General features: G+C 42.5%; 1 protein-coding gene across 2 annotated transcripts in view; it reads right to left on the bottom strand.

Moving 5' to 3' along the window:
- Window positions 1-5066: 5066 nt before the first annotated feature.
- ralgps2 (Ral GEF with PH domain and SH3 binding motif 2) overlaps window positions 5067-13263 on the bottom strand; it is a 90310-nt gene continuing 82113 nt past the window's right edge. For both annotated transcript variants that reach the window (XM_030770776.1, XM_030770777.1), the window contains 5 exons: window positions 8428-8533; window positions 8087-8179; window positions 7295-7400; window positions 5462-5553; window positions 5067-5274 (listed from right to left, as the gene is read on the bottom strand). In XM_030770776.1, the coding sequence (XP_030626636.1) occupies window positions 5245-5274; window positions 5462-5553; window positions 7295-7400; window positions 8087-8179; window positions 8428-8533 (427 nt within the window). In that variant the 3' untranslated portion in view covers window positions 5067-5244. The remainder of the gene's footprint in view (window positions 5275-5461; window positions 5554-7294; window positions 7401-8086; window positions 8180-8427; window positions 8534-13263) is intronic.

Raw genomic sequence — 13263 nt, 5'->3', positions numbered from 1 at the left:
TGCGTGTACCTCCGTCTACATTCACTTCCTCACTAATTATCCGAGTCGTTTAACCTCTTAAAGCGAACGTGCACCATTGCATAAAATTCAGTTACGAGCGTTAACAGGAGTTGACACCAGAGGGCAGTATTACACAAATCAAACGCCTATTTTCATAATGTTCACATAACTGCTAAAGTTTGACATGCATTTGATTTTTCTAAGTGTATGTATATTTTGATAAAGTGTATACGTATTTATATCTTAAAGTTGGTTAGCGGTTACCAGTCACATTGGTGTTAATTTAGAAATCAGAGGATAACAAATACCTCCATTTTAAGTCTGCAGTGATACTACTGAGACTTTTGATGACAAACAGGTGACCAGCAGAGCTTTTCTCTGAATAACGTCAGACAAATTACACACAACTCTCAGAAGGCCTGACAGATCAGCCACTACATGAGACAGCTCACAAAGACATTGAGTAATCGAGTAATTTATTTCATTAGGAAAAATCAAAGTACTCAGTACCTGAAAGTGTTTTAACACTAGCTTATGTGCACATACATACAAACACATACAGACCATATGCCTCCAACACACAGCATCACATTCAGTGTACAAACAGAAACTTATTTGTTTACACTTCGACACACTTGTGTAATTAATCTTTTGTATGGCTATATTTCTGATAAGTCTAGTAAACAATAAAAACAAAGCAAGAAAATTCAACAACAAAGTGTTTACAGTTTTCCTCCAGGCGAGACCCCAAGAGCACATCTCTCTGAGGTCAGAGGTCATACTGCTGGCTTGGGTCACACAACCAAGGTGAAACTGGGCAAAATGGAAAGGTAATGGATACCAGTCTGGGATGGCATGCACATATGCACACAGACACACACACACTCATGTCCACACTTGTAAATACACACACTCACACATTCTTGCTGCATGATGTTTTCACATTGTAATAAATCAGGTAAGAGAGTGATGTGACACAGCTCAACTAAAGCCAAACAAATAAAAGCTGAAAACAGTCTACTCTCATCCATACTGGTCTGAAAACAGTCCGTCCTCATCCATACTGGTCTGAAAACAGTCTACTCTCATCCATACTGATCTGAAAACAGTCCGTCCTCATCCATACTGGTCTGAAAACAGTCCGTCCTCATCCATACTGGTCTGAAAACAGTCCGTCCTCATCCATACTGGTCTGAAAACAGTCTACTCTCATCCATACTAGTCTGAAAACAGTCTACTCTCATCCATTACTGGTCTGAAAACAGTCTGTCCTCATCCATACTGGTCTGAAACAGTCCGTCCTCATCCATACTGGTCTGAAAAACAGTCCGTCCTCATCCATACTGGTCTGAAAACAGTCTAGCCTTCATCCATACTGGTCTGAAAACAGTCTACTCTCATCCATACTGGTCTGAAAAACAGTCTACCCTCATCCGTACTGGTCTGAAAACAGTCCGTCCTCATCCATACTGGTCTGAAAACAGTCCGTCCTCATCCATACTGGTCTGAAAACCATCCATACAGGTCTATGACCAGCTTTTCTTACATGTAATACAGCTGTATTAAACATTCAAACATGTCCATAAAAACAGAGAACTTGGATTGATAACAAGAAAACTTTGTTTAGAGTGTCGAGGGTCATGCTTAAAATGACTCAGAACTGTTTAAATTCTAAAGATAGGCAGGACTCCTTTACTGAAAAAACAACAAAAAAGGGACTATCACCTGGAGTTCTCCTGAAAAGACGTCTTGAAAAATGAATGTGTTAAAATAACACTGCATAGAGTAATGCATGTGGCTCTTATTTGGGACTATTTCCTGAAGAGAACGGACAGTGATAATTGGCTGGTACTGAATGGACAAAGAGAAGGAGTTAACAGAGTGTAAGGTGACAGAGGGCAGAGGTTAGGGTTAGGGTTAGGGAATCTGAAGCCAGTAGAGTGGATGGTATGAACAGACAGAGAGAGTGACTGTGAAATGACTGAATGACCACATTATTGTGAACCGTGGGGATTTGGTACCTTTGGGCCAGGATGATGGGCGAGATGTTCAGAACATCATCTCTCTGCATGTGTATGTCAGTCAGGAACTTCAGAAAACATCACAAGCACATCTCACACAGTCCAACCCTGTCAGCTAATTCACAAAGGACATACAGCGAACCTGGCCAGATAATCATTGTCAAAATGTTTCTGCTTTTGATACCAAACACTGACGTTTTAATAAATATATATTCTACAAAGAAGCTGTTCAGTAAAGCAGCAGTTGAGGTCCAAAATCTTGCTAAATTGCTCCAAATTAACATTACATTTAAACTTCACAATCCCTGTCCACTGCAGTAATGGCCTGTTAAAAAAAAAAAAAACTTTCCTGTTCAGGACATGCTGACTCCCCCCAGAGACTTTGACTCAAAATGGGCCCCCCCCCCCCTGTTTTGGTGTCCATTCACTCAGCTTTAAAGTGGCTGTCTGATTGAGTGCCTGTCATGGCTTCAGTATGACACAGCAGAACAAAGCCCATCACAGCACTAGGAAGAGAAAGAATTCTTCCCTGTGATGAGGACAGAACACCAGAGGACTGCAGAGAAAAAGCCCCTGTCTGCATATGAAAGAAATGTGGTGCAACTTTATCCCTAACCCTGACCTCTAACCCCTGACCCCTTATCCGTAACCTTAACCCTGACCTCTAACCCCTGACCCCTAATCCGCAACCTTAACCCTGACCTCTAACCCCTGACCCATAATCCATAACCATAAGCCTTAACCTCTAAACCGTGACCCCTAATCCATAACCGTATGCCTTAACCTTTAAACCCTGACCCCTAATCCGTAACCTTAACCCTGACCTCTAACCCCTGGCCCCTAATCCATAACCTTAACCCTGACCTCTAAACACTGACCCCTAATCTATAACCTTAAGCCTTAACCTCTAAACCCTGACCCCTAATCCGTAACCATAAGCCTTATCCTCTAAACTCTGACCCCTAATCAATAACCTTAACGCTGACCTCTAAACCCTGACTCCTAATCTGTAACCTTAAGCCTTAAACTCTAAACCGTGACCTTAAGCTTTAACCTCTAAACCGTAACCTTAAACCTTAACCTCTAGCCCTGGTATAAATACACACAGAGCATCTGACTGTATGAAATAAGGATGTCTGACAAACAAAAGTCTCCCATCACAGTTCTAATGCTCCCAGTTAATGCTTGGCTTTATGGGGCCTGGAACATCTCTTGCTCCCACAAGAGTTTCATGCAGACGGCGCACAGTACACTGACACTAGAAAACTAAACATGTACCGAAGCCCAGGCCACTGTCTGTCTGATTTTAAGTAAAACTTGATATTGTTGCAGTGACTAAACTGCAGTTAATTTCATTGTTGCCAAAGTACAATAAAAGTCTGTCTCACACTAGAACATGGAATTCCATCCAAAGACAAAATGAAAAGTCAAAAACTAACTAAATAAAATGAGAACAAAGATCATTAAAAACAAGTTTTCAAATGTAACATATGCATGTAACAGGCAGTTAAAACAACCTAAAAATGTGCAACTACACTGTAATACTGAAAATGAAACAGCAAAATACAGCTTAGTAAGATAAGTAAGGAACTGAAATACAAATGAGTGGAACGAGAAAAGCTTTGTTTTTTTGAACAGTGTTGGTACAAACTCATGTATGCACAAACACAGACATTTGTAAGCACACGCACACGCACATGCACACACGCACACGCACACACACACGCGCACGCGCACGCGCACACGCACACACACACACACACACTCACACACACACACACAAGGAGGCTCAGCTCTGCTGCTGGTCATTACATTTCAAAGGACAGAGAAACAAAAACAATCAGATGACAGCTCTGAACCATAACAGTTTAGACTTTCACAGCTTTCAAATCTCCACAGGTCTGTGTGTGTGTGTGTGTGTGGTGTGTGTGGTGTGTGTGTGTGTGGTGTGTGTGAGTGTGTGTACGTGCGTGTGTGTGTGTGTGTCTGTGTGTGTACGTGCGTGTGTGTGTGTGTGAGTGTGTGTACGTGTGAGTGAATACTGATCTGGACATGTCTATACCTTTGCAGAAAATGTTTTTTAAAGTGAAGACAGAACCATGTGTGTAAAAATGCTGTTCTGCGGTCACATCTGCCCTGTAAACCGTAATGTCCTTCACACACAGCAGACATTAGACACCAGTCAGAACTCAGAGGAGGATCCCACAAAAGTCACACAGCTGTCTCTGAACTGGAAGAGACTGGAAAGTGAGTGTTGAGAATGGCGTGAATGTTGTAGCCCTTTAATGTCTTTTTTGGCTGTTTTTCCATGAGAGGGTGTCTCCAGTCCACAAGATCAAACAGGCCAAGATCATTTAACATCCTCTGTGTGTGTGTAAGAGTGATTCTGAAACAGGGCAATTTCATATATGACAAACAGACAAGAGTGTGAATGTTTAGACAGTAAATGGTTGAGTTTGTTAATGTGAGGAGAGACACTGAAGCCCCGTTGCCGCTGAAAACACCCTAAAACCAGAAACGTGTGCGTGTTTAGCCTCTATTCTCCGTTTCCAACTGTCTCTTTTCTACCATATTCACAATGCTGACAAGAAAAGAGAAAACACAGGCCTGGAAAAAACAAAACAAAAACAAAAAAAACAGAAGAGGATGCTCAAGATGGCAGAACTAGTCCTGGAGCGTAGAAAGGTCCAGGAGAGTCTGACTCTGAGTGAGTCTGAGTGACAGAGTTCCTGTTATGAAGCAAACTGGAGATGTGGAGGAGAAGGAGAGGGGAGAGGAGAGAGGGGAGAGGAAGGAGGGGAGAGGAGAGGAGAGAGGAGAGAGGGGCTAGAAAGGCTGGCTCAGGTACATTAACCACACAGACTGTGATGCTATGCAGTCAACATCACTTTTACTACAACTCATATATACGCACATGCGCACGTACACACACAAACACACACACACACAGGGCTGTTCTCTCACACACACACACACACACACGAGCACACACACGAGCACTCACACGAGCACTCACACACACACACAGGGCTGTTCTCACTCCTTAAGGCCGGTGGTGGGCGGGACATTGCTGTTGTATTGAGGCAGAGTCATGGCAGTGGAAAGCTCCCACAAAAAAGCAGTCTTTACTTTTTCTTCCCTCTCCTCCACTTCTCAACAACCTGTTTCTTCTCTTCTCCCTCTCTATTGCATCCCTTCATCTTCAGCTCTTCTGCAGCATCACTTACTCAAAGGACATTAAATTCGCTGGGACCTGAGAATCAAGATGAGACACAGAGGACAAATTTATTTCACAAACAATCTGTCTGGGCTTCATTTTCAGTCCAAGCGGGTTGCCACTAGGGGGCAGTATAAGACCCAAAAATAATTTTACTTTGGGTCTGTTGTACAAAGTTACAGAAACATTGTTTGTTTTGCTTCTCTTTTTCTTTTTTTTTTACCTGTTGTCTGTTGCTCTGACATGCTGCACTCAGATGTTTAAACCACAGTAGAGCATTCGACTTATTTCCGGCCTGGAACTTGTAAGAGTTTCCTAAACACGCACAAAGAAAGGCCATGAGATGCCAGCCAAAGACGCACTCTGATCCACACTTAAAACAAAGGTCTAAACTGGTTTGCACTCTGATCCACACTTAAAACAAAAGTCTAAACTGGTTTGCACTCTGATCCACACTTAAAACAAAAGTCTAATCTGGTTTGCACTCTGATTAACACTTAAAACAAAAGTCTAAACTGGTTTGCACTCTGATCCACACTTAAAACAAAAGTCTAAACTGGTTTGCAAATCCAGAACCTTCCTGAAGTTCACTAGGATTAAACTAGATTAAGACTAGGACCAACACTGACCTTAAAAAACTACTGTGAGATTAAACTAGATTAAGACTAGGACCAACATTAGCCTTAGAAAACTACTGTGAGAATAGAGTTATCAGACATGCAACTTTGAGAGACAGGTGTGGTGATGTGAGACACAGGTGTGGTGATGTGAGAGACAGGTGTGGTGATGTGAGACACAGGTGTGGTGATGTGAGAGACAGGTGTGGTGACGTGAGAGACAGGTGTGGTGATGTGAGAGACAGGTGTGGTGATGTGAGAGACAGGTGTGGTGATGTGAGACACAGGTGTGGTGATGTGAGAGACAGGTGTGGTGATATGAGACACAGGTGTGGTGATGTGAGACACAGGTGTGGTGAGGAGAGAGACAGATGTGGTGATGTGGAGACACAGGTGTGGTGATGTGAGAGACAGGTGAGGTGATATGAGACACAGGTGTGGTGATGTGAGAGACAGGTGTGGTGACGTGAGAGACAGGTGTGGTGATGTGAGAGACAGGTGTGGTGATGTGAGAGACAGGTGTGGTGATGTGAGACACAGGTGTGGTGATGTGAGAGACAGGTGTGGTGATATGAGACACAGGTGTGGTGATGTGAGAGACAGGTGTGGTGAGGAGAGAGACAGATGTGGTGATGTGGAGACACAGGTGTGGTGATGTGAGAGACAGGTGTGGTGAGGTGGGAGAGACAGGTGTGGTGATGTAAGACACAGGTGTGGTGATGTGAGAGACAGGTATGGTGATGTGAGAGACAGGTGTGGTGATGTGAGAGACAGGTATGGTGATGTGAGAGAGAGGTGTGGTGATATGAGAGACAGGTATGGTGATGTGAGACACAGGTGTGGAGATATGAGACACAGGTGTGGTGATGTAAGAGACAGGTGTGGAGATATGAGACACAGGTGTGGTGATGTAAGAGACAGGTGTGGTGATGTGAGAGACAGGTGAGGTGATATGAGACACAGGTGTGGTGATGTAAGAGACAGGTATGGTGATGTGAGAGACAGGTGTGGTGATGTGAGAGACAGGTGTGGTGATGTGAGACACAGGTGTGGTGATGTGAGAGACAGGTGTGGTGAGGTGGGAGAGACAGGTGTGGTGATGTAAGACACAGGTGTGGTGATGTCAGAGACAGGTATGGTGATGTGAGAGACAGGTGTGGTGATGTGAGAGACAGGTATGGTGATGTGAGAGAGAGGTGTGGTGATATGAGAGACAGGTATGGTGATGTGAGACACAGGTGTGGAGATATGAGACACAGGTGTGGTGATGTAAGAGACAGGTGTGGTGATGTGAGACACAGGTGTGGTGAGGTAGAGAGACAGGTGTGGGTGATGTGAGGCACAGATGTGATGATGTAAAGTCTCTGATTAACTGTTTCTCTCTGTGTAAAGTCTGATTGGCTGTTTCTCTCTGTGTAAAGTCTGATTGGCCGGCTCACCGTGCTCCGAGTCAGTCAGCAGGAAGACATCAGGGTGTTCTGGATCATCAGCCAGCATAGCCATCAACCCAACCACTGACACACTCTTACTGGATGTGGACTTAAACTGGGAAGAGACAGAGATGGGGAAGGGGGATTAGAGCTGAAAGAATGCTTTGTGTGGAGGCGTGTGTGTGTGTGTGTGTGTGTGGAGGGTGTCTGTGGGGATGTGTGTGGAGGGTGTGTGTGTGGGGTGTGTGTGTGTATGGAGGGTGTGTGTGTGTAGGGTGTGTGTGTGTAGGGTGTGCATGTGGGGTGTGTGTGTGTGTGTAGGGTGTGTATGTGGGGGGGTGTAGGGTGTGTGTGTGGGGTGTGTGTGGAGGTGTGTGTGGAGGGTGTGTGTGTGTGTAGGGTGTGTGTGGGGATGTGTGTGGAGGGTGTGTGTGTGGAGGGTGTGTGTCTGTGGGGATGTGTGTGTAAGGTGTGTGTGTGGGGTGTGTGTGGAGGGTGTGTGTGGAGGGTGTATGTGTGTAGGGTGTGTGTGTGGGGTGTGTGTGGAGGTGTGTGTTGAGGTGTGTGTGTGGAGGGTGTGTGTGTGTGTGGGTGAGTGAGGGTGTGTGTTGATGGTGTGTGAGGGGGGCGTGTGTGTCTGGGGGGGGGGGTGTTGGGGTGGGTTTGGGGGGTGTGTTATCCAATGAATGGTAACATCTGTCACCCCCAGCAGGAGAGTCTCGATTACCCCACTGTAAGGGTCACCCGTTTGGCAGCTGTTGTGAAGAGAGGGCCAGAATGTGGTTGCTAGGGGAGACTCACATGCTTCCTCTCGCTGGCTTTGAGAGATTTGGCAGGGTAATAATAGAGCTGGGTACCACACAGAGCTACCCAGTACTTAGACCATGACGCTACCTGGAAGGGTGAGGATGAAGAGAAAAACAGAACAAACGTGAGAGAGAAACTAGCGGAGAAAAAGTATGACAGCAGTGCCAGCCGTTATCAAACCACAAAACGAGTTGCACCACTGACCTGTGCGGAAGAAAACGAGGTCATTGCAGATCAGGGTTAGAGGACAAATAGAAGTGTTAAAGAGATGAAGAGACTACATTCAGAGAGAGGAGTGATGCAAGAGAGTGTAGGGAAGAGAAGTAATGACATACTGTTGGTTTTTTCCCCTCCTTGAGAACGGTTTTTCGGCGTAAAACACCCTGTACTGTCACTGCACCTGGGTACAGATGAACAGCCAGCTCCTCAGACTCCGCCGAACTACAGCAAACAGAGACAGAGGCAGTCCTTCAACAAACACAACTTAAAAGAACATACTAACCTTATCTAAAAAACACACAGAAAAGAAGAAAAACACATGTTTAGAGGTCTTTGACCTGAGTCAATGTTCCAAAGCTGCAAAAAAGTAAAAGAGAGAGCAAGAAAGAAAGAGGAAGAGAGAGGCAGGATTTTCTGTGTGCTTTTCATAGGTGGTATCTATGTAGGTGGACTGGATTTGACTGGAAGAGTGAAAGACACACACACACACTCGTCACAGACAAACAAATGCTCTAAGATGGAGAGTTGCTGGGCCAGTGGAACACCCAGAAAACTGGTCCCCAGATGGGCTTCAATTCTACTGTGGATTTTTCAGGTTTACTATGCTAGAGAAGAGTCTAGACCAAAGCTGACCAAACCAAAGCTGGCTAAACCAAAGCTGGCTTGCCATAGTTTCATTTTGTCCCTCCAAACCACAGACTATTGCAACTAACATGGTGTTACACTGAGACACTAAACTAACATGGTGTTACACTGAGACACTAAACTAACATCATGTTACACTGAGACACTAAACTAACATCATGTTACACTGACACACTAAACTAACATCATGTTACACTGAGACACTAAACTAACATGATGTTACACTGAGGCACTAAACTAACATGTTACACTGAGACACTAAACTAACATGGTGTTACACTGAGACACTAAACTAACATCATGTTACACTGAGACACTAAACTAACATGGTGTTACACTGAGACGCTAAACTAACATCATGTTACACTGAGACACTAAACTAACATGATGTTACACTGAGGCACTAAACTAACATGGTGTTACACTGAGACACTAAACTAACATCATGTTACACTGAGACACTAAACTAACATCATGTTACACTGAGACACTAAACTAACATGGTGTTACACTGAGACACTAAACTAACATCATGTTACACTGAGACACTAAACTAACATGGTGTTACACTGAGACACTAAACTAACATGGTGTTACACTGAGACACTAAACTAACATCATGTTACACTGAGACACTAAACTAACATCATGTTACACTGAGACACTAAACTAACATCGTGTTACACTGAGACACTAAACTAACATCGTGTTACACTGAGACACTACACTAACATCGTGTTACACTGAGACACTAAACTAACATCATGTTACACTGAGACACTAAACTAACATCGTGTTACACTGAGACACTAAACTAACATGGTGTTACACTGAGACACTAAACTAACATCATGTTACACTGAGACACTAAACTAACATGGTGTTACACTGAGACGCTAAACTAACATCATGTTACACTGAGACACTAAACTAACATCGTGTTACACTGAGACACTAAACTAACATCGTGTTACACTGAGACACTAAACTAACATCGTGTTACACTGAGACACTACACTAACATCGTGTTACACTGAGACACTAAACTAACATCATGTTACACTGAGACACTAAACTAACATCGTGTTACACTGAGACACTAAACTAACATGGTGTTACACTGAGACACTAAACTAACATCATGTTACACTGAGACACTAAACTAACATGGTGTTACACTGAGACGCTAAACTAACATCATGTTACACTGAGACACTAAACTAACATCATGTTACACTGAGACACTAAACTAACATCGTGTTACACTGAGACACTAAACTAACATCATGTTACACTGAGACACTAAACTAACATGATGTTACACTGAGGCACTAAACTAACATGTTACACTGAGACACTAAACTAACATCATGTTACACTGAGACACTAAACTAACATGGTGTTACACTGAGACACTAAACTAACATCATGTTACACTGACACACTAAACTAACATCATGTTACACTGAGACACTAAACTAACATGATGTTACACTGAGGCACTAAACTAACATGGTGTTACACTGAGACACTAAACTAACATCATGTTACACTGAGACACTAAACTAACATCATGTTACACTGAGACACTAAACTAACATCGTGTTACACTGAGGCACTAAACTAACATGGTGTTACACTGAGACACTAAACTAACATCATGTTACACTGAGACACTAAACTAACATCATGTTACACTGAGACACTAAACTAACATCATGTTACACTGAGACACTAAACTAACATCGTGTTACACTGAGACACTAAACTAACATGGTGTTACACTGAGACACTAAACTAACATCATGTTACACTGAGACACTACACTAACATCGTGTTACACTGAGACACTAAACTAACATCATGTTACACTGAGACACTAAACTAACATCGTGTTACACTGAGACACTAAACTAACATGGTGTTACAATGAGACACTAAACTAACATCATGTTACACTGAGACACTAAACTAACATGGTGTTACACTGAGACGCTAAACTAACATCATGTTACACTGAGACACTAAACTAACATCGTGTTACACTGAGACACTAAACTAACATCGTGTTACACTGAGACACTAAACTAACATCGTGTTACACTGAGACACTAAACTAACATCATGTTACACTGAGACACTACACTAACATCGTGTTACACTGAGACACTAAACTAACATCATGTTACACTGAGACACTAAACTAACATCGTGTTACACTGAGACACTAAACTAACATGGTGTTACACTGAGACACTAAACTAACATCATGTTACACTGAGACACTAAACTAACATGGTGTTACACTGAGACGCTAAACTAACATCATGTTACACTGAGACACTAAACTAACATCATGTTACACTGAGACACTAAACTAACATCGTGTTACACTGAGACACTAAACTAACATCATGTTACACTGAGACACTAAACTAACATGATGTTACACTGAGGCACTAAACTAACATGTTACACTGAGACACTAAACTAACATCATGTTACACTGAGACACTAAACTAACATGGTGTTACACTGAGACACTAAACTAACATCATGTTACACTGACACACTAAACTAACATCATGTTACACTGAGACACTAAACTAACATGATGTTACACTGAGGCACTAAACTAACATGGTGTTACACTGAGACACTAAACTAACATCATGTTACACTGAGACACTAAACTAACATCATGTTACACTGAGACACTAAACTAACATCGTGTTACACTGAGACACTAAACTAACATCATGTTACACTGAGGCACTAAACTAACATGTTACACTGAGACACTAAACTAACATCATGTTACACTGAGACACTAAACTAACATGGTGTTACACTGAGACACTAAACTAACATCATGTTACACTGAGACACTAAACTAACATCATGTTACACTGAGACACTAAACTAACATCATGTTACACTGAGACACTAAACTAACATCATGTTACACTGACACACTAAACTAACATCATGTTACACTGAGACACTAAACTAACATCATGTTACACTGACACACTAAACTAACATCATGTTACACTGAGACACTAAACTAACATGGTTTTACACTGAGGCACTAATTTTGCTCAAACTGATGATCTTGTCTTACACTGTGAAATGGAGCAGTGCAGTAGGGGACAATGGAGTATGGACAGGAAGTGTTTCAAAAGAAATGGGAACATGAATAATTTTTTAAGAAAGGTGAGAGTCAGAGCTCGCTGTAAACAAGCAGTGGCTGTCTTGGAATAACAGAACACTTGCCGTCATTATGACACAAAATATACGACCTGTGTCAAAAGAACAAGGCTGATGAGCTGAAAACTGTCCTGTCAACGCACTAGAGCAGTTTACTGAAGAACTCAGAACATTCAGGAGAATGCTATCAATGCTACAACGTCAATGCTACAATGGTTTTAACATTAGCATCCATACACCTTAGTGTTACTTACTGCACTTCAGTTGGATAATCAATGCTTAAACATTATGTTTAGGATGACTTAAGAAATTGTGTCTCTAATTCCAGACATCATACCATCACATTTTTTGTTTTAATTTTGGCAAAATTTCTGCCATTATATCAGTTACCCATATTATTCTAAGCCCTCCACTCACGACAGAATTAACCTGAATTAAATACACTGCCTACGGTCCACAATACACACACTGCCCGTCTACTGTCCACATTACACACACTGCCTGTCTACATTACACACACTGCCTGTCTACTGTCCACATTACACACACTGCCTGTCTACATTACACACACTGCCTGTCTACTGTCCACATTACACACACTGCCTGTCTACATTACACACACTGCCTGTCTACTGTCCACATTACACACACTGCCTGTCTACATTACACACACTGCCTGTCTACTGTCCACATTACACAGACTGCCTGTCTACTGTCCACATTACACAGACTGCCTGTCTATGGTCCATAAGAAATACATGGCTTGTCTAATATCTATAGTACAAACACAGCCTGTCTACTGTCACTCCTGCATGACCGTCTGATGCTGTTAATACAAGAGTGTATAACTGACTCTCTGTCTTTAATATTAATATGAATGCTCACTTTAGAGTTCTATATTTATTTACTTATTTTCATTTTTACTGCTGTTGCCATTTGATTGGGTGTTTCTTTATCATTTTATTGTTGCTGTTACCTGAACCGGGACCTGAGCACCTCAGTTCATTCCCTTACATGTACAACATGCTCTGGAATGACCATAAAAACATCATTACATCACATGGCTAAGGGTAGCCTGCCTTACATCTACACAGGTA

Source organism: Chanos chanos, chromosome 4, assembly GCF_902362185.1.
Source record: "Chanos chanos chromosome 4, fChaCha1.1, whole genome shotgun sequence".
In the NCBI taxonomy this organism is placed as follows: Eukaryota; Metazoa; Chordata; class Actinopteri; order Gonorynchiformes; family Chanidae; genus Chanos; species Chanos chanos.
Note: the sequence above shows the minus strand (reverse complement) of the source record. Positions and strands in the feature narration are given on the sequence as shown.